Source organism: Orcinus orca, chromosome 16, assembly GCF_937001465.1.
Source record: "Orcinus orca chromosome 16, mOrcOrc1.1, whole genome shotgun sequence".
NCBI lineage: Eukaryota > Metazoa > Chordata > Mammalia > Artiodactyla > Delphinidae > Orcinus > Orcinus orca.
The window spans coordinates 19,500,135-19,520,654 of NC_064574.1; the positions used below are offsets into that span (position 1 = coordinate 19,500,135).

The following is a 20,520-nucleotide window of genomic DNA, read 5'->3' on the forward strand; positions in this document are numbered from 1 at the left end:
GCCCGGCCCGCTGCCCTGTCCCGCGGTTTGCTGCAGACGTGGCCCGGAGAGCCAGCGCCACCCTCAGCGGATGCAGCCTGGTCGGCAGGCCACTGGGTGATGCGCGCGGGGAGGGGTGCTTGCCCCCGGGCAGCGGGTTCCCACCCTGCCCCCCAGCACCCCGCCTTGTTCAGTGCGTCGGGAGGGCCAGACTGTGCCATCGTTGTTGTTGAAAAGAGACCTCGTCCTCCCCCAACCCCGCCCCCCTGACGTGGTTGACTGAAAGGGTACTGAGCAGCGCCGCCTTTGTGCAAGTCGGGAAGAGGTTGCCAGAGGCCTGCAGGTTCCTGGTTTTCTGCCACCCACTTCCTGTCTGGTGTTCAGCTCAGACCCTTTGTTCCCTGAGGGCGAGGGTATCTGTGGAAGGGAGGCTGGAGAAGGCAGGGGCAGCTGGCTTGTGGTGCGCTTCCCGTCTCCCGGAGACGCCGAAGAAGCCATCGTCTTGGTGCTAAGAGGCCACTGCCCGGCTTCTGTTTGTCCAGAGGGCCTCTCCTCCTGCAGTGGCTGCATGTGAGAGACCAAACCGAGAGAGAGGCACAGGCACACTTTGGCTGTCACCGGGCCTGGGTGGAGGGGGCTCTTCGCCCTAGGGACATGTTTTTAACAGAAAGATGGAACTTGCCTTTGGACCGGGGCTGTGCCGGGGCGGGAGGAGTGCGCTGCCCTCTCCGGGCTGAGTCTCCAGGCCTCACAAGGTCCCCTGTGGGGATGCTGCTATTTCTAAGATGCAAATTGCACATTTCCTAGATTTTGTATCTGTGGATTTGGATAAGGGAGGGGAACAGGGACAAACTGCTTGTACAATTTGAAATGGGCCGAAATGGTACTGAAAATCTTTCGATTGCTCCTAAATAAAAACGTAAACGCATTTCTCATCTGCTGACTATTTTGTGGGGGAATCAAAGAAAGCTGAGAACGCTTCTATCTCCTGATTTACTCTGGGGGCAAGACCCACAACGTGGAGGGGTGAGTGGGGCAGTTTCCCTCAGGCGCTCCAGGGAAGTTCCAGCTCGCCCGTCTCGCACGCGCGGGGTCACTGGAGTGCCTCCTGGGGGAATGAAGTGCAGTGTGGCAGAATTTATGCTAGACAAAGGGAAACTGAGTCAGACCTGGAGCAATCAGCCATCTGGGAGGAGGGTACTGATAAGCTTGTCATTGGCTAAGGAGAGGGTGGCTATGTCTAAGGACCCTGGGGTCTTGAAGGAGTAGGATTAAAGGCCAACTTCTAATGTTCAAAGCAATTGAATCTTGTTGGGGTGACGCTCAGGGCCTGTGCCAACGGGGAAAGGGGCCCCTGACGAAGCCCCTGGGCGGGGACACACCAGGCCCTGTTCCTGACCTGGCCCTCTGGAGGCCAGCTTAAGTCTTGGGGAAGCAGCTTTTTGCTGAACCTAACAAGCAAGTCTTCGGGAGCTAGACCAACTGAGTGTGGAACCCTGAAGCCAGTCAGCTGACCCCGTGGTGGCTGCAGACACAGGCAGCAGGTCACAGAGGACCTAACCATGGACGACGGAGTGGGCAGCAGTGGCAGCCAGGGGTCACTGTGGGTGTCCTTGGGCCAGATGCAGTGGCCTCCAGCAGGGAACAGAACCCCAGACTGACTCTGGAAGACCCACTGAGGACTCTCAGGCTGAGACAGGACTTGATCAGTTCAACTGAAATGGCCAGGAGGACGACTGCGTTCTGTTCCGTGAGCTTGTTTGGTGGGGTGACCTGGTACTACTTAGCGTTGTTTTCTCGCCCAACAGAACTGAGGTGGTGAGAGATGAGCTCAAGCTGGAAGGCCAGTGAGTATCTAGCCCTAGGCGCAGCCGTGGGTGATGACGTTCAGGTGTGTGTGTGGGGAGGCCCTGCCCTCAGCGCTCAGGACCGCAGGCCCTTGTCAAGGGCTGTGACGAGGCCAGAAACCGCTCCTCTCTCCTCCCTGCAGGGCAGCCGTGGAGCGGGGCTTCCTGACCTGAGCCCTCTGGTCAGGCTGCAGAAAGCCCCTGTCCTTGTAGGTGGTGCTGTGTGTGCGTGTGGTGAGGCAGGCCACTCCCCACCGTGGGCCAGGAGGTCCCATCCCAAGTGAGGGTCTCTCCCCCCTCCCCCCCGCTGGGCCTCCTGGGTCATTCAACCATTGTCAGGTCTGGAGGAATTCGAGGTGACACTGATCTGTGCATTTGCTCCAATTTGCTGTCCTGCTTTCCACTAGGAAGAAGGATCAAGACATTTGCAGTGAAAGGCAAAGGCAGTCACCTGGCTATCGTAGGAGAGCCCGGAGGAGGCGTGTCTCAGGTCAGTGAGGCTGCCTGAGACAGCAGAGCCAGTAAAGGAGGGATGTCCTGGGAAAATGAAAGTGGTCTACATCCACAGCCAGGGAAGCCACATGACGGCACAGATGGCTCCTTACCCAACGGCCAGCACAGAACCTCTTCGTCACTGGTTAGAAAAGCTTTCTTCTCCTGCCCATAAGACTCTGGGAAAACACGGGTCAGGAAAGCCTAGGTTAATTCCCACCTGCCACCTTCTTGTCCGAGGGAAAAGACCACCTTCCTCTGAGTCAGACCATGAAGCTCCAGGAAGAAAGCCAAGGGGCCAGCAAGAACCCAAGCAGGGGCGCTCCGGCTGATCGAGTTCAGAGATGACAGGAAACACTTTAAACTGCGATCCCAGTTCTCCTGGTGGATGGTACTCAGAGGGGGTCTACAATGGACCAGGACTGGCCCCAGATCTGAGAACTTGGGGAATGTACGTCTTGGTCTGATTTGTCATACAGAAAAGGGATGCTCTGAACTGACAACTAAATCCACCTTGGGCTTGTCTTCAAAAAAATCTTCGTCTCTCCAAGGCCAGTGACCCTGCTTGGGTACCTACCTGCATTATCACACCAGGGTGGCGTGCCAATGACCATTCTAACAACCAACCGATTATACCTACCTGCGTCTCTTCAATGACAGATCTTCTCAGGCTTCCTGGGCTGGCTTACTATGCCTGTCCCCACCCATCCATCAGGCAGGCAGCTCTTTTCTCTGTACAGCATTATTTTCGATCCACAGCAGCACAGACCATTACAAAAATAGCCACAGGAAGGGAAGGGCCCATTAAACCATGTTCTAGGCACAGAGATTTTGTCTGCAAGCTACAGAGGCAACCAGAGTGGCACCCAGAAATGTACATTTGAATGCTTTTTTTTTTTTTTTTAAGGCGAGGTTTCTGCGGAACTGGCAAGGGGACTCTGGTTGCTTCCTGTTCACCCTGAAAGCTGGCTGCCTGTGGAAACCTGGGCTTGCTCACAGGCAGGCTGCACTCCATGCTGCCACACCCTCGGTGGAAGAGCTGGACGAGGGCGTGGCCTCACACCTCCCGGTAGCCCAGAGGGAAGATCTGCTGGACCTGGGAGGTGAACAGAAACTCCTCACCTGCTTCTACTGCAGGATAACCACCAGGCAAGCATCCCTAGGTGACAAGTCTCCCGACAGCAGCAGGCTTTGCCGAGCCTCCAGAAGAACAAGTTAGAGGGTAAAGGGCGTGAGGGTAATTTATCTGACAGTTAGTTAGCTCTTAAGAGGGCAACAGAGCTGCGAACGGCCAGCCCTGTGCCCAGGGGCGGGCAGCGGGTTTGCGTGAGCTGAACGCTGGCTGTGCTGAAGCACCTTCACGACCACGGGCCTGGACCCCGGCCTCTGTCCTCCCCAAGCTTCCATCGCCTTCCTTGGGTCTTCTCACCAGCTGGACAGAAACTGCCGTTGAGCGTAACAGTGAGTGCCCTTCAGCAGCCGGCTGCCTGTCCCCCACGAGGCCGGCAGCTCCTTAATCCCTCTTTCCTTCCTGAGGGAAAGCATCCTGTGTTCTCCTTGCCTTTAAAGAAACCTCCATCACCAGAACAGGCTTTGCTCTGTCTTCTCCTCCCCACTCCCCCCCCACCCCGCCTCGCCCATTCCTGATGGTGCTTAACATCCCAGATCAACCCCTGCCAGCAGGGCAGGCAGCCCACCACTGCTCCTCACAGACATTTCCATCCAAGGGTGGGGAGCAGAATGTCATTACAGTACCATGGAGAAAAAAAATAATTCTAATTGTTAAAGTCCTTTTCAGAAGGAAAGCTTTTCCAATAAAATTTAAAATTTTTATTAACATTTAAATTATAAACCAAACGTTGGCAACCATATATAGACATGTTTGCTATGGACAGCTGACTGTGAGGTCATACTTTCAAATACAACTTCAGAATTAGTTTAAATAAATCAATACGTTTTCTCAGAAATTGTATAATTTCCTTCGGTTTACAGTCCGTGATATGGAAAGTTTAATATAATGTTAAATAATTTACTGTCTATCCTAAAAGTAAGCTATAGAAAACGGAATCACTATTAGGCTCGAATAACAACAAGGCTTTAACGGCTCAGTGGTTCTTCTGAAGAGTATATATAAATCTTGAAAAGGTAACACTGTTTGTTAGTTGAGCTGTAAAATCCATAAAAATAACAGTTCTGCCACAGTGCACAGATGATAAGTTCATTCATTCTGCTTCCCCAATCCCCTCACCAAGCAGCTTTCAGGTCAAAGTGGAAGACGTAGAAAATCATACATCCTATGTGAAGTAATGAAGATCACGAGAAATAGAGTGTGCAAAAAATAAACTTTAAAATTCCATACTCCAACATCATGTACGTCTATTAACAGGATTTGATTGATGATTTCACAAATACTTGCGATCATCTCAGACAGCGTCCCCTTGCACTGTCATCCGGCAGATTCAGATCCAAGGTCTTTCGATGCAACAGGGAAAGAAGTGGTCTTCGGTCTGATTTGGGGGTCACAGCCAGCCTGCTGGGGTTGCAGAGGGTGCCTTGCTGAGGGAGGACACGTTACTTGTGTGCAGGAGTTTCCTGAACGTACGGGGACAGTGCCCAGCTTGACCTCTGCCTTGGTGACCTGCTTTTCCATTCTGGCCCCACCGGCGCCGATCGTCCTGACCAAGCTGTTGCCTTGCTGTGGATCTCGGGGGCCGTGGCGTGAATGCAGGCACGTCCTCGCTGACCACGTGGGAGGAGTCGCCGCCCAGCACATCCAGCGCCCACGAACAGGTCCACCCTGGTGAGCGGGTGCTTCAGGCTTGCGTCCAGGCCGCAGGCAGGTGGCGCCACAGCCCAGCGTGTCCAGCCCCGGGGCCCTCGTCCTCCCATGGCCCCGGGGTGCTGCTGTGGCCTTGGGCACGTCGTCACTGTCCCCGCTCCAGGTGGCACCCCGGGGCTCGGCCTCCTCCGCTGGCCCTCTCGGGGCAACCCTCCACAGCCCAGCTGCCCACGCGGCCCCGCGTCTGTCAGGCTGGGTGGTGCTCCTGGTCGTGGGCAATGTGCCCTTGTGCTGCGTCCTCCTCGCCAGGCAGGCCCTCTGCTCCTCCGCCCTGGCTCCAGGGCCGAACTGCGGGAACACGTACCCTCCCTCCCTGCCCGGCTGTGGTTTTAAAGCTGCAGGACTATGTAAACTTCGTCGCCCTAGCCCAGCAAAGCTGCTCCTCCTTCCCTCCTCTCAGGAATGTCAGTGGTCCCTCAGAGCCTCCCATGCCGCCGGCTGAGGCAGCCTCTCTCTCTGAGAGGCTGCGGCCGTGGTCCTGGTCCCACAGATGGAAGGCTCCATCTCCAGAAGGCAGGGCCAGATGCGTGTGCTTAAATGCGAGACACAGTACAGTTTTTGCCTTCACCCAGAGCTGGGGCGTGGAGGCCCCGAATAGTGAGTGATACATTTCATTAACGGCATGCTTTCCGTCTAGCGTCCACTGCTGGAATCCAGGCTCCAGGCGGCAAGGCCAGGAAGGCTGCCACGCAGGCAGCCTCCCAGGAACCCAGTCCACGGCCCTCCGTGAGGTGCACAGCACCCGCTGCTCTCAACGAGGCTGGGGCACAGCTAGAGGCGGTTGTCTCCATTGACCCGAGTCCTTCGCGGGGCCCTGGACGGAAGGGGAGAGTGTCCTTACCAGCAGCGAGCCTTACAGCCCAGGGGGACAGCCCACAGGCCAACAGGAGGGAGAGGAACCGAAGGTGGACCAGCCACTCCTTCCCGTCTCTCAGGCCCCCTCCTCCAGGCTGCACACTGGCCACCTCGCCTCCACCCCCTCACCTTCGTTCCCGACTGTCAAAATGGTCGGCGAGATGCTCCTGGGAGATGCGGAAGTCCTCAAATGGCTGCTGGTAGCGAGCTTCGAAGGAGCCTTCCCGGGCCCGGCCGTGAAACAGCTGGCCCGAGGCGTCGCAGCCCCGCTCCCGCAGGGACGCACCTCCAAAGGGACTGAGGTCGCCGTTCTCCTGCTTCAACAGGGGCAGATGCACAGGGGGTCAGCGGCTGACTGGCCCCCGGTGAGGCTGGGCCCGGCACTTGCCCCGCCCCACCTGGCCGCAGGTACCTTGGCAGGGAAAACGTCGACCTTGACGAGCAGGGAGGCCAACTCCAGGTCCTCACTATAGTTGTTCTTCAAAGGCACAGCTCTGTATCCTAGGAGGAGAAAGCCTGGCCCTGAGCCCAAGAGGAAGGCGAGCAAAGCCCCCTCACCCACAAGCCAGATCTCGGGGCGGGGGGCACAGTCTCTAGGAAGGGTCCTCACCTGTCTTCAGGCCCTTCACCGGGAAGGTAGCCTGAGCCAGGAAGTTCTGGTCACTAAACATGTCTTCCTCATACACCACAAAGCGCAGGAAGGCGAATTCGGGGTTACTGATCTGGAAGTGGAAGGGCTTGGCTGGCCACATGGGGTTCAGTCCATTGTCCACTGCGAAAGCAAGGGCAAAGGCCTCAGGCCACTGCCAGGAGAGGACGGATCACAGGTGCGGAGGGGCCTTCAGTGCCCTGGAGGATGAGGATGGTGAGCGGGGAGGAGACTCACCCACAAACTCAGTCTTCTGCTTGGTGCTGTCATACTCAGCACCGGCCACCTCAATCTCCACGAAAGGACACACGATGCCTCGGCCATTCTTCGGCAGATGCCGGGCCCCCAGCACCTGTAAGGCAGGCAAAGGTGGGCCCAGGATGGTCCTTCCAACTCATGCCAAGTCCCCACTACCCAGCGGAGGCAGTGCGCCCTCTGCTGGGCCCCAAGGACACTGCCCACTAAGTCCCTCAAGTCATCAGGGCTCTAAAGGCAGCTGCCGCAGCAGAAGTTCCTTTGAAGAAGTCCTAGCCTTAACCAAAATTTTCACGTGAGTTTTTGCAGTCAACTCCACATGAAATCCATGTCTATTTTAACATGAAAATTTAAAAATTACTTCCCCCTAGAACAAAAAAAATAGCTCCTCTCCGGGAGAAACCTGGTTCACCCCACGCCGTCCTCACTCCTCCCTCCAAGACTGCTCAGGCCCCACACCTGAGCCCCACAGCACCAAGCTGCCCACATCACGGCTGCTCACCAGGGGCCTCAAGGGTGCGACCACAGAGCGAGCCCCGGGACCTCGAGGGGCGGCAGGAGGCCTCCGTCTCACTCAAGCCCCGTTCCAGGAAGTTAAGTATCATCTAGCCGATTCCTGCCGGTGGGCCGCTAGCTCACCACTGGCACTAGCTTCCTGCCTGTCTTCTGCCCACTCCTGCCAGGCAGTGGCTCTCCATGGCTTGGCCTTACTGGATAGCCCGACTCCTTAGTGCCAAGCACTGTCCACACTTAGCCAGCTGCCTCCAGCCTGTGCTGGTCAGAGCCCAGCCCCACGGGGGAGGCTGGTAGCTACACGCCCACCTCAGAAAACAGTTACATCTTCCTCGAACTCCAGGACAGTCCAGTGCCCCCTGCCCCATGGCATTAACCAGCACCCCGGCCTGGACGCTGGAAGGAGCCCAGCAGAGCGCCCCCTTCCCACCTCGATGCAGATGGCGCACGGCTCCAGCCCACGGAGGCTGCTCTTGTCAAAGGGGTCGAAGGCCTCGTCGCGCATGATGCTCGGCTGCAGCACGTAGCCGCAGTGCCCGCCGGCCAGGAAGAGGGCCTGGTTCATCTGCATAGGCTTGTCTGGAAGAGCCGGGTTACAGTGGACTCCAGCCCAGCTGCCCGGCAGGACCCCGCCCCATGGGCCACCTCCTCACCTGGGGTTTGGAAGTTGAGGGCTACCAGCTGACTGCCACAGATCCACATGGGCAAGGGGTCGTAATTGGAGGAGTCCAGCCGCTGGCCCTTGGGGTAGATGCGGGAGAGCTGCAGCCGGTTGTACTGGAGGAACTTCTTGCCTTTGGCCTTGTTCACGTACTTCTCGGCCTTGGTTTCCGGGAAGGACGACATGTCCCGGTAGCAGGCGCGTTCTGTGCCGATCTCTGGGCCAAACAGGGAGAGAGCTCACAGAGCCCGCCCACCCGGGCGCTGCTGGGGGCCAGACCCCCGCACTGCCCCTGGGCCAGACCCTTACTCTCTTCGTCGAAGGGAACAGGCCGGCAGTAGACAACAAGCTCGGAGAGCTCCAGGGCGATCTTCTTCCTCCGCTCCATCATCTTCCCCTCAGTGAGCTGGTGACACACAGGCCCTGAGCCCAGGCAGGACCCCTCCGGACCCCTCTCTCCCCCCCACCAGGAGAGGGAAGCCCCCAGCCACCTGGGGCATGCCCACCCACACCTTCCAGACCCCACTGTCTGTCCCCAGTCTCACCCCAGAAACGTACTCTCTCCTCCCTGCCCCTGAGGACACATGCTCTCCAAGACTTAGGAGAGTGGAATCCTCACCACCAACCGGGCCCCAGTGACACCCCAGGGCCCTGAGCTGGATGCACCTGCAGAGATGCTGTGACCATTCAGTACCCAAGCCTCCCTCACATAGGCACATAGGCCGCCTCCCCATTTCCTTGTGACCTCGCTGGGGACTCGGGCTTATCTTCTGTGTCCTAAGGACCGTCGTCCTTCCCACCCACCCTGGCCCAGAAGCCTCACCCCTCAGTTCCCCTCACTCACTCAACACAACCACCTACTACTCGCTGTGGCCAGACTTCAGGTACGGAGGCCCACTCACAAGCGCCCCCATCCCGTCCTCTGACCCCTGGAGGCCCACTTCCTTCCAGAAGGGGCTCCTATTCTCAGACTCTTCCTTCCCCTCTCAGCCCAGACCTCAGGAGCCATCCCTTCAACCTCCTGGTCCTTTCTGCCTTGTCCTTCCGGGCCCTGCTCTGACAGAATCCTCAGCACCCAGCCCTCTCGGCTTGGCTCGTGGGTGTCCTTTCTCCAAAGCAGCCACAGGTGTGTACTGCAGGCCTTCCACCCCACCCCAAATGACTGCGGTGGCACTGAGCAGGAGTTCCCACACCTTGGCAAGCACTTCCTCCTCTGCCCCAGGCTCAGTGGAAGAGCCTCCCTCCTCCAGAGGCTGGTCCTTCCGACCCAGCTTGGGCTCCGCGTTCTTCCACCATCCTGCCCGGCAGAGGCTGCGCCCTTGCCTTCCACGCTCCGTGATGCCCACTGCCATCCCACCCAACCACGACCTGACACGGCTGCTGCCAATTCCAACAGGCACTTTCAGATTCGGACCCTGCCTGTCTGCTCTGCAGCCCTCCGCGCATCAGACCCCTCTGCCTCTCTTTCTTGAAACCTACATCCTCGAAGGTCACACACCTGGTTCCCAACCTATACCACCTCATCCCTAAGCCCCTGGGCACCCACTCCTGCTTCCAGCCCACGACCTGTCCTCTCACCTCTGCCCTTGGTATCCAAAAGCCCACTGAGCAGGGCCACTTGGACGTCCCACAGGTACCTCAAACTCAACACACCCTCAACATGCCATACCGCCGACCACGTGTGTTTCCTCCGATCCCTGCCTAGCGGCGGGGGCTGCCCACCCGGGGCTGCCCCGCGGCTCTGAGGGCCACTGGCAGGCTCTCACCCTGGCATCCGCAGTCTGGGCCACTTCCCGGATCTTTTTCACCCAGTCCTGCAGCTCCTCCTGTGAGTCGGCAGCCACATCTAGGGACCAGTGTGCCACCGATGCCATGCTGATGGAGAAGACGAAGAGCCGGTTGTTCTTGCCCTCAGGACGGATGGCTGGGAGGGATGGAGGGAGAGGAGCGCAGAGCTGGGGACAGACGTGCCTGAGTCCCCACCCCACACCCCGTGAGGAGGCAGCACTGCTCTGCCAGGCCCGCTTCACAGCTGAGAACGCTGCAGACCAGCAATAAGTCGCTGCCACTCCGGGCCGCGTGCCCATCCCCACCCCGTCCCCAAGCCTCTGTCAACCCAGGGACCAGCCCATCAGGACCGTGGGCTTCAGCTCGCCAGTGGCACCCTCCACAGCGCCTGCGCAGGGCGAGCACGCAGGGGTCAAGGCCAGGGGTGAAGAAGGGAGCCTGGGCGTCAAGAGTGTATCCAGGAATGGGGAGAGCTCAGGGTGAGGGCAGCCTTTAGGGGTCCGGCCATTGGCTTTCTCCCTTGGGGCCTGAACAGGGCCACCAGGGACTGCGTGACCCTAAGGGGCAGAGAAGGGGCTGGGGGCTCACCTATCTGACAAGCCGGCACATCCAAGACCCCCCGCAGCAAGTCCCCCAGGGGGCTGTTCTCGTCCAAGTGCTGCGGAAGGCAAAGCCCACGGACGGTCAGCAAGCCCACTGTGCCCACATGGGAAATACATCTGACAAGCGAGCGTGTGAATGCACGAGCGTGGCCCACGTTTATCAGAGACCGCGGCCTCGGCGGGGCAGACAGGACCGCACGTTGAGGGGCTGTGCACGCACAGGCACGCTGACCCTGCCCGTGGTGGCGTGTGCACAGGAAGGGAGTCTGGGGACGGGAGCCCCGTCCCACCAACGGGGCTCTGGTCTCACCTCCCTCTCAGGTTCCAGGGCCGCAGGGCTGACCATCTCTTCCACATAGTTCGACGGGAACCACAGCTGCTTTTTCCCACCATAGTCACCACGCCACCTGGGGAAGCCGCAGCATGCTGACCCCTAGCAGCCACCCCAACCCCCCCAGAGGAAGGCAGCCCTGCAGGTACACCTCGGGGCCCGTGCAGGCCCGTGCCGCCCAAGCCCCTCTCACTGTCCACGCCGCCGGCACCCAGGATGCCTGGCCCCGCACCACGGGCTCTCAGCTGGCTCACCAGCCTCCTTCCTGCTTCTCCACGTTCTGGATGATGGCGCTCTTGGTGAAAGTCAGCTCGTCCTCTCTCTGGGCCTTGTAGTCGAAGAGAGCTTTGACGGCGCACTGCAGGGAAGAGAATCACCGGTCAAAGCAGACAGGCCCTCCGCCTCCTCTCCTGACCTGTGGCCGCACGCACATGCGCTGGGGCTGCCCAGCTGGGGCTCAGGCGCCACCGCCAGTGACCCAGCCTCACTACCGTCCTCATCCCGGGCCTGTGGGAGGCTCCAGGGCAGATGGAACAGGAGAGCAGGGCCTCTGCCAGGGAAGCTCCTCAGGGTCCAGGGAGAACCTTGCAAGCCCCTGACCGGGGCCCCAGGAGCCAGGCCAGGAGGCTAGGAGGGGAGTGTCTGCGGGTGCTGAGTGCCTCCTCTGGGACCGGAAGGCTTGCAGTGTGCCTGGGACCCCATCATTCCTCATCTGCAAAGTAGGAGAAGGAATCTTCTCCCAGGCTCCATGGCTGCTGAGGAAAGCGGGTGAGGAAAAGGGCACAGCTCCTTACCCCTTAGAAAAAAGCCCTGACAGAGCTCCATAAGGGGAGGGAGGGAGGGAGGGGCAGAGAACACCGTCTTCTGGCCAGCGTGCCCCACCCCCACCCCACTGCCCCCAGGAAGAAAACAGGGGTCACCCAGGGAGTAGTCTGGAAGGGTCGGTGCGGACCCCCAGGAACAGGGCTGGGGAGGGGTCGGCGCCGGGAGAGACGCGGTCGTACACCAACCGCACACCTCTCACCCCCTCTCTGGCCTCGGAAGACCACAACACCACTTCTCCCCAAAGACCGCAGGTGGCCCTGAGCAGAGAATGCAAGCCCCAGGCAGCTGGAGATGCTCCCCAGCTGCCTGCGCCCAGAGCCCGAGGCTGCACCTTGAAAGTCGGCATGGGGTTCGCCTCCACGTAGAAGCCGGGGTTGCGGCCCTCATACAGGGCCCCATAGTCGGGCTCCTGGAAACGGGACAGAAGGGGCTTTGTTAACGCCCAGAGGGGAAAGAGGCTGCTGGCTTCCGTGTCCCCACCCCTCCTCACCGGACCAAGTCTGCTGCCTTCACACACCTGGTCCGCCAGGGTCCCCCAACCTCAGGGGCCTGGCCTCACCCCTCCTCTCTCTGCCCTTGCGCCCACGGCTCCAAAGTCTCGGTTCCTGAAGCCCCCCTGCGCCTGCCCCAGGCCCCCAGCACACTTCTCTCACACCCCAGCCTCAGCAGGCGGCAGCCCGCGCCTAGGCCACCCAGGTCCAAGGACAAGAGTCTCAAGTGGACCTTCTGCGCTGGACCCCTTCCTCTTCCCCAGGGCCACACCCCTGGCCCAGAGCCCTTGGGGCCCCACCCCACAGCCCTGCCTTCCTCCCTCACTGGTCTCCCTCCACAGCCGCGCCTCTGTAGCCTATGCGCCCCTGCCCTGGGGACAGAGTCTGGTCTGTGCCCAGCCCCGGGCAGACCCTCTCCCCGTGTGAGCCCTAGGACCTCCGCACCCCACATCCTGGCCCACGGGGATCTCTGCTGGACGCCTGCCCCCACCTCTTCACCCGGCCAGCTTGTGCCTGTCCTTGTAGATGCCACTCAGAGGCCACTCCCTCCAGGATGCCCTCCTGGCTCCAGCTGGGCTAGCTGGCCCTCCCAGCAGCCCCGCGGCCCCCGGGCCTCTCTGCTCCCCACATCCACAGCACCCCGGGACCGTCAGGTGCGGCCTGCCCCGCCCTGCCTCCCAGGCTCTCACCGCTGTGCCGATCTTCTCCAGCGCCTCCTCGTTGATGGGATAGCGTAGCTTCATCTTGCGGTACAGGGGATGCTTCTCGTAGTAGCTGACGAGGTCCACGAGGCTGTCGAACTCTGAGTTGCCCAGCATCACGGTCTGGCCCTCCTGCTGGACGCGGCAGTGCTTGATCTTGCCCTCAGCCCTGACAGGGACCGAACAGCCACACAGGGTCAGGGCAGCCCAGACCAGGTGTGCCCGCACCGCCCCAGACCCCAGGGGGACCCCCTCACCGGAAGGAGATGGCGTAGGAGTTGGGCTCATTCCGTTTCCGCACCAGGAAGGCCCCGTCCCGGGGGACGCGCATCAGCATGTGCTCGGCCTGCGCTCTGGTCAGGCTCGCGTGGTACCACCTGTGGACGGGCCCGAGTCAGACCCGGCCACCACCCCCGGGTTCCTGCCCCGTCCCCATCCCCTCCCTCACTCTTTGCTCTCGTGGGCGTTGGTCTGCGGGACGGGTTCTGAGAGGCGCATCTCAAATTCGTTGCAGCGCAGGGGCACCTGCTGGTAGTGTGTGATGAGGTCATAGAGTGAGTCGAAGACGAGGTTGTCAGTCAGGAAGAACTTGGGGGTCCCTGCGTCCTGCCGGGAGTGGATCCGGCAGTGCTGGACTTTGCCGTTCCGCCTGAGGGGACACGGGGAGGCAGTGAGCAGCAGGCCGGGCCACACGCCACGCTCCACCCGCGGCGAGGCACCAGGCCTCAAGCAGGAGACACCCTGAGGACGGCTCAGGTGGGGGCGGCCCTCTAGGGGCTCCGCGCTAACTGCAAGCGTGTGTGCGCGTGACGCACTGTGGGACCTGGCCTCCCCTGCCGGCGTCGGATCCACGTGTGCACGCGCTGGGAGGGTTACCAGAAGGAGAGGGTGTAGTCGCCCACGAAGGTCTCGCTCTCGCGCACGAGGAAGGAGCCGTCGGGGGCCCCGGTCTCGATGCAGTACTCTGTGAGCAGGCGCTCGGCAATGTGCCGCCCATCCCGTCCTGCCCCGAGCTTCCCGTGAAACCACTTCTCGTTGGAGTGCAGCTCTGTGCTGCCACTGGCCTGCAAGGCAGAGGGCGACAGCAGAGACACTCGGTGACTCTGACCCCAGCCCGGCCCCCGGCCCTGGGCCAGCCCCTCACCTCCTTGGGCTCCTCCTCGTCCTCGTTGCCCTGGTCACTGCTGGTCTCCTCGGAGTAGTAGATCTTGCTACTGGTCAGAACGAAGTAGTGGGGATACCACTCCTGGAAGAGGCGGGAGCGAGGCCTGTGAACAGAGCGCTCTCACCACCCTGCCCCTCAGGCCCAGCCAGGCCCAGCGCTCACGTGATTCACAGGGTCCTCCAGGTAGAGGATGCCGTTCTTGATGGAGTTGCTGATGTCGTTCTCAGAGTACATCACGGACGTAGGCACCTCTTCATAGGCACTGCCCTCAGCCAGCTTCTTGTGCTGTGGGGGACAGGCCACGACGTGGCTTCCCAGGCCCAGGCCCAGAGCCCCACCTCCTCACCCAGGCCTGGACCCACAGCTGGAGCGGAGGAGTGGGGCCCCCAAAGCCCTACCTTGATGAGGATCTTCCTCTTGAGCTGGCTGGGTGAGGGGAGCCCGTCAGCAGCAATGTCCACGGGCTTGGTGAGGAGTGTGTCCCCGAGCACCTTCTTGAAGTACTGGGCCATGTTCCTCTGCTGGGCGATGCTGCAATGGTCCTCGATGGACAAGATGACCGGGTACCTGCAGGGTGGGGGACCAGTGCGTAACACAGATCCTGCAATTCCGAGGAGTCACAGCTCAGACCCTCACAGAGTGAGGTGTTAGGAGCCTCGGGCCCAAGGTCCCTTCTAGAGGGTAGTCACCCCAGAGAAGAGGCAGGCCCTGGCCACTGTGTGGGGTAGGAGAGGGGTCTAGAGAGGCACTTTTGGGTGCAGCAGAAACCAACGGCTGGGACTGTTGCAGGCAGGTGTCCCCAGAGTTGATCTCATCATGGAGGCTGCCCCATCAGCAAGGAGAGACATCCTACACCCAAGGTCAGGAGAGGTGACAAGCAGCCTCCAAATTTAGCTACTGGGGGACCCCAGTGACCCCCTCAGTGAGGTGGGAGAGACTAGTGACCACGTGTTGTGGGGAACAATAGGAACTGCAGAGTGAGAGACAAGGAGCACAGACAATTCTCCGGATTGTAACGGGAAAGGAACTGGCAGGACAATGGCCTTGTGAGCCCAGGGTTAAGGAATTAATTTTTGAGGATGAGAAAAGCTTGACTGTGTTCCACAGGCTGAGAAAGACCCATGGAGTGAGCAGGTGGGCCAAGCGTGCAGGAAGTGAATGGCTTGGGAAGGGTGGGCTCCAGCAGGTGGCAGGAGGTGGAAGGCAGGGAGGGGGTAGCACATTCAAGGGGACCCAGGAGAGAGCTGGAGCCGAGCCACGCCACTCACTCTGAGGCCACAAAGGCGTGCTCCTTGATGGTGTGCAGGACGTCTGAGAACTTGATCTTGGTGGTCAGGGTGTGTCCGTGGTAAATGACTGGCATCCCGTCTGGACCATCCCAGCAGTCCACTGGAGAGCAAGCAAGGTGACCAGAGTCAAGCGGGCAGGCCTCCCCCCCGCCCCCCCGCCCAACCTAGCCCCCACGCACACTCGATGCAGCGGCAGCCCATCCGCAGGCAGCGGGCGTAGGCTTCCAGGGAGGACTCGCTGGAAAACTGGTCCCCGGTCAGGTACCTGGACAGGGAAGCAGGGCGAGGTGGTCAGGCGAGACCCACCTCCCGGGGTCGGGTGTGGGCCAAGGGAGCCACTCACGTGTTGTGCGAGGAGGAGATCCAGTAGTGGGACAGGGGGTTGTTCATGGTGTCGGGGCACACGGCGTCCAGCTGCGAATTCCATATGCTGTTCTCCTTGGAGAACAGGAAGGTGACGAACTGCCCAGGAGCAAATGCGGAGAGAAGAGAGGATGAGCCCCTGCCCTGGGCCACAGCACAGGGTGACACGGGAGAGAGTGCTCAATCCAGGTCGGGGGCACGATGGACTGCGGGAGGGACCTGGCCGGGCTCCCGTGGGCCCGTCTGCTCCCTGATTCCCCGATGGAGGGTGAGGGGCAGGGCTCACCTCATCCAGGAAGAAGTAAGGCTCCTCGATCTCTCGCAAGGGGTCTCGAAGGAAGCTGAGCATGAACTCCTGCACCTGGAGCTGGTCGACAGCCCATAGCTCCTGATGGGTGGGAGGGTGGGGCATGTGAGGGGCCTCCATCCCGTGGTGAGCCCAGCCCCTCTCGGCCAGCACCCTGGCCCAACCCCAGCCCAGTCCTACCCCCTGGTACTCGAGGAGGAACTGCTGGAACTCAGGAAGGGACACCCGGCAGAGCTCCGGCCGCTCCCCCGCCCTGCGGAAGAGAAGGGAAATGCCTGGCGGCCGGCTGGCTAGCGTGGGCCACAGACAATGAGGGGCCCCTGGGAAGGCAGGGCCCAGCTCCCGGCCAGCACAGCCGCCCGGAATGGGCCAGCAGGGCTCCCCTGCTCCCGCTGCCTCCCACCTGCATCGGGAATCAACCAGGCGAGGGACAAAGGGGCCCAGGGAGAACCCCACCTCCCCAACTCAAACCAAACCTTAGGGCACTGGCTTCCAGGAAGGGGAGGTCCATCTGCAGGAGACAGAACCAGGTCAGCATGAGAGCCCCTGGGAGGCCACGTGGGGAAGGGGCTCTCAGGAAGAAAGGCTGGGGCAACAGAAAGGGGCAGGCCTCACGAGGAGAAGAACTGGAGAAATGGCACCCAATCGCCCCCAAGCAGGGCAGCAGGGCTGAGGCAAGCGGGGCTGGGGGGGGAGAGCAGGGTAGGGGCGGTGGGGGTAGGTGGCTCATGCACCGTCTTCTGGGCGCTGTACATAAGGCTGCGGTACAGCTGAGCAAACTGCCCGTAGGTGATGTCGCTGGTGCGCTGCTCCAGGTCCTGCGAGGCAGAGCGGCACTTCCGGTCAGGCCTCCCTCAGGGCCTGGGGCAGCCAGCCTCCCCACCCGCCTGCAGACGGCCCACCGGCCCTTACCGTCAGCCGCTCTCGGAGGAAGCGCATGTTGGGGACCCGGTAGTTGACCTGGGACAGCATGTTCTTCAGGTCCTTGGCTGATATACTGAGGAAACAAGGACATCGCCAGTGGCCTCACCCCACCTCTCACGACCTCTGACCTGTGGGCTGAGTCCACCTGGGGCTGAACAGGTAAACAACACTACTCTGGGACTTGCAGTCCTGACAGTGAGGCTGGCTCAGAACCATGGGGTAACCAAAGGAAGTCCCTTCCTTTCTCTGGGCCTCGGTCTCCTCAGCTGAGCAAAGGAAAGTCTAGGATTCTGGCAAGGAGGGGTCACCAGCCTCAGTAAAGTGGGTCAGGGCGGGGCAAGGGGAGCCCATCTTCGGGCCGCCCTCCCACCAGCACCGCTCAGCCCACACGTCTGGGCCCTCAGCTCTCCCAAGGACAGAGAGAGGCAGCCACTACTGTGGGACCTCCAGGCTCCTTCCACCTCATTCTCAAACTCCCCGAGAGGGGCAGGCAGCTCACAGGACTCCCGCCCACTGCCCCTGGGAGTCAGGGCCTCCGAGGGGAGGAGGGGGAAGATCCTTCTCAGCCCAATACCACTGCTGGCAATGGAGCACACTCCCGGGGTCTGACAGGGAAGCACCCCTGCCCAAGAATGGGGCGGAGGACAATGCTGGGCCTGGCAACAGGATGAACACGATTGGGAGAGGGAGGCCTTCTTTCCTGGGAGGTGGTGGCAGGGAGGGGAATGTGGGCACCCCTCCTTCTCTTGCCCAAGGGCCTGGCGGGCAGCACCAAAACTCCCTGAGGAGTCCAGCCCTGCCCTGGGCAGTCCTGCTATCTATCAGCCAGTGCTGTTCAGCAAGCGCTTGCCTGGTCTCAGTCACCGGGGGTGGGGCCGTCAGGGTCCTCACTGGGCAGGTTAGGAAACTTGCTGCGTCATCAAGCTTTCCTTCTGTGGACTCCTTGCCATCAGCATTACACGCAGATTGTTACCACTCCCCCCCAAACACCTGTCTGCCCTGCTTCCTCTCCAGCCACTGCCCCTTCTCTGCTCCTCTTCACAGCAGTGCCTTAAAGGAGAGACCCAGGCTCCTTTCATTTCCTGAACCCCATCCCCACTGTCCACTGCCTGCCTCAAGGTCACCAACGACCTCTGTGCTGTCGAGTCCAAGGAGCACCTCTCAGTCTTCCCCACACGTGACAAGGCCTGGCACAGCTGACCACCCCCTCTTCCCTGGGCTTCCAGGGCTCTATACCCTCCGATTTTCCTCTTAACTCTAGAGCAGCCACTTCCCTTGGCTGGCTCCTCTCCTCACCTCCCCAGTCCCCAGTGTTGAGGCAGCATGGGCCTGGGATCAGCCACCAGCCTCCTTCCCTTTTCTTGCCAAGGTTACCCCCAGGCATCACGAGCCTCGTGGCCTTCCATATCACCTATGTGCTCCTCAGGTTCCAGCTCCAGCCCAACTTCTCCCCTGAACTCGTTCTACACACCTGCCTGCTCAACATCTCTACCTGAACATCTAAGGGCATCACAGAACTTCACCCACTCAAGTGTGCACCTCCCACAGCCTTCCCCATCTCAGTCAATGGCAACTCCACCTTTCCAGATGCTCACGCCAAAAAGCTTTTTACCGTAAACCTCAACTCTCTCTCACCCCAAAATCAATCTGTTAGGAAATGCTATTGGGCTCTATCTTCAAAATACAGCCTAGCCAAAATCCAACCCCTTCCTAATACCCCACTCTGACCCAGTCTTCTTCACCCAGAGCGTTGGAGTTGCTCCCTGAGTTCTCCACTCCACCTGCCCTGGACCCTCCAAGCGCAGCTAGCAGTTCTGTGCAACTGAACCCGGGTCACGTCATGTTTCTCTTCAACACCCTCCGTGGTGTCCACCTCTCTCCCAGTCAACGGTCCTCATCATGCATCACCCAGCTTTTGTCCTGAACCTCTCTGTAGCCCCTCTGGTAGTCACACCATGGCCTCAAAGCCGTGAGCTTCAAAGCACCCCCCCCACACACAAACTACAGGACACCCAGAGCCAGTTCTGTACCGCCTATCTCTGCCCACAGTGGCAGGGCACGTGGCTTATCGTCCCTGGCCTCTCCTGCCAGCTCGCACAAGGCCATCAGAGGGCTTTCTGCAGGAAGCTCCTTGTGCCAGAACCACCTGCCCACCCTGCTTGAGGCAGGTCCTCCGGTTCTCCAGGCAGCTGCCTGGAGGTGGGCTATTGCTCTGGCGGCCCCAACCCACCCTGCTGGGCTAGAGCCACAGCGCAGGACCCACCGATCCTCACGATTCCGGTCCACTGAGTAGAACTGCTTCCGCAGCCACCTGGAGGGAGAGAAGCCCGAAGTGAGGCCCAGGCTTAGGGAGGAGACCAGCAGGCAGGCTCTGGGCACAGAGGCCTGAGTCCCTGCCCTGCTCCCTAGAGCCCGATGCCCCAACCCTAAGCACGTCTGCGGGGGGTTCTTACCTCTCAATCTGCAAGGGTGTGGCCGCCTGCAACGTATCCTCCATCAGCCAAGTCAGGCCCTTGATCCACATGTTCACTTCGTCCTCAGACGTAGCTATGAGCAAGGGGCAAAGAGCTGAGCCTGGGGCCAGGGGCTGCTGCCCTTAACTCCTCCACCTCCTCAGCTCCCACCTTGCAGGCTCAGGGTCTTCAGGCGGAATTCCATTCCATACAGGATGACAAAGCAGTGTGACTGGTCCGGTCGAAAAGCAGGATCCTCTTGGTAGCGATCGAAGTCCCGTGAGGTCTTCCCCGGGCGGATCTCCTTGATTTCTCGAATGTCAACTAGGAAGGCAGGGAAGAGGTCAAGGTCAGGCTGAGGTCTCTCAGGGTTAGCACTGAAACGAGGGCAGCCTTGTCTCCCACTCATTCCCACACTCTCCTCATGGAGGACCACAAAGAGAGACCCCCCCCACCCCGGGAAGGTGGGCAGAGTCAAGACCACTCAGTCCTACTGGGGTACAGAAGAGAACTGGGCTGAGTCTAAGGACAGAGCTCTGCTAAAAGCTGAGTGTCTGCGGGAACAGGAATCTCCGTCCTGTGTACCTTCCCTCGGTGACAATATAGGCAGTTCACTCTGACCTGGGAAAGAGCCGGACTCTACAAAGAGAAATGGGGACCCACGGCTGTTCTGTGAGGACCCTTTCCTGACACAAAAGTACTAAAACTAGGGCTTCCCTGGTGGCGCAGTGGTTGAGAGTCCACCTGCCAATGCAGGGGACACGGGTTTGTGCCCCGGTCCGGGAAGATCCCACGTGCCGCGGAGCGGCTAGGCCCATGAGCCATGGCCGCTGAGCCTGCGCGTCCAGAGCCTGTGCTCCGCAATGGGAGAGGCCACAACAGTGAGAGGCCCGCGTACCGCAAAAAAAAAAACCAGGTACACAAACTGAATCATAAAGTCTCAAGGGCAGGCCTGGGGCTGGGCAGGCCCAAATGGGTTTCAGGGTCCGTAGGAGGAAGGAGGGATTGGGCCAAGAGAACTGGTGCAGCCTGACGGCTCACCCCCTAAATATCCCTGAGCAAGACCCAGCAAGAGCAGTGGCTGCCCACGGATGGCTCCCATTCTGGCCTCACGGCACAGACTGGGGCAGCACCCAGGTCAGAGTGGCAGATGAACTGCTTCAGCCACTACCTCTGAGATGACACTGAGTG

The 20,520-nt window shown here is 60.4% G+C and overlaps 1 protein-coding gene and 1 pseudogene across 2 annotated transcripts in view; both read right to left on the minus strand.

Moving 5' to 3' along the window:
* Nucleotides 1–4,125: 4,125 nt before the first annotated feature.
* Nucleotides 4,126–5,767, minus strand: LOC117202480 (biogenesis of lysosome-related organelles complex 1 subunit 4-like; annotated as a pseudogene).
* The window catches only part of PLCG1 (phospholipase C gamma 1), a 35,167-nt gene continuing 18,772 nt past the window's right edge, over nt 4,126–20,520 (minus strand). The window contains exons 2-32 of one of the 2 annotated variants that reach the window (XM_012534175.3): nt 19,501–19,653; nt 19,330–19,423; nt 19,140–19,187; nt 16,865–16,949; nt 16,687–16,770; nt 16,429–16,463; nt 16,133–16,205; nt 15,932–16,033; nt 15,626–15,744; nt 15,462–15,547; nt 15,262–15,382; nt 14,392–14,560; nt 14,156–14,278; nt 13,973–14,074; nt 13,705–13,892; nt 13,277–13,477; nt 13,086–13,205; nt 12,817–12,997; nt 11,968–12,045; nt 11,066–11,169; nt 10,791–10,887; nt 10,467–10,536; nt 9,857–10,014; nt 8,400–8,496; nt 8,083–8,307; nt 7,860–8,008; nt 6,899–7,013; nt 6,623–6,784; nt 6,425–6,513; nt 6,142–6,326; nt 4,126–5,971 (exon numbers count right to left, since the gene is read on the minus strand). In XM_012534175.3, the coding sequence (XP_012389629.1) occupies nt 5,929–5,971; nt 6,142–6,326; nt 6,425–6,513; nt 6,623–6,784; nt 6,899–7,013; nt 7,860–8,008; nt 8,083–8,307; nt 8,400–8,496; nt 9,857–10,014; nt 10,467–10,536; nt 10,791–10,887; nt 11,066–11,169; nt 11,968–12,045; nt 12,817–12,997; nt 13,086–13,205; nt 13,277–13,477; nt 13,705–13,892; nt 13,973–14,074; nt 14,156–14,278; nt 14,392–14,560; nt 15,262–15,382; nt 15,462–15,547; nt 15,626–15,744; nt 15,932–16,033; nt 16,133–16,205; nt 16,429–16,463; nt 16,687–16,770; nt 16,865–16,949; nt 19,140–19,187; nt 19,330–19,423; nt 19,501–19,653 (3,656 nt within the window). In that variant the 3' untranslated portion in view covers nt 4,126–5,928. Of the gene's footprint in view, nt 5,972–6,141; nt 6,330–6,424; nt 6,514–6,622; nt 6,785–6,898; nt 7,014–7,859; nt 8,009–8,082; nt 8,308–8,399; nt 8,497–9,856; nt 10,015–10,466; nt 10,537–10,790; nt 10,888–11,065; nt 11,170–11,967; nt 12,046–12,816; nt 12,998–13,085; nt 13,206–13,276; nt 13,478–13,704; nt 13,893–13,972; nt 14,075–14,155; nt 14,279–14,391; nt 14,561–15,261; nt 15,383–15,461; nt 15,548–15,625; nt 15,745–15,931; nt 16,034–16,132; nt 16,206–16,428; nt 16,464–16,686; nt 16,771–16,864; nt 16,950–19,139; nt 19,188–19,329; nt 19,424–19,500; nt 19,654–20,520 lie in introns of both variants that reach the window. The other variant, XM_004272852.4, reaches the window with a different exon arrangement.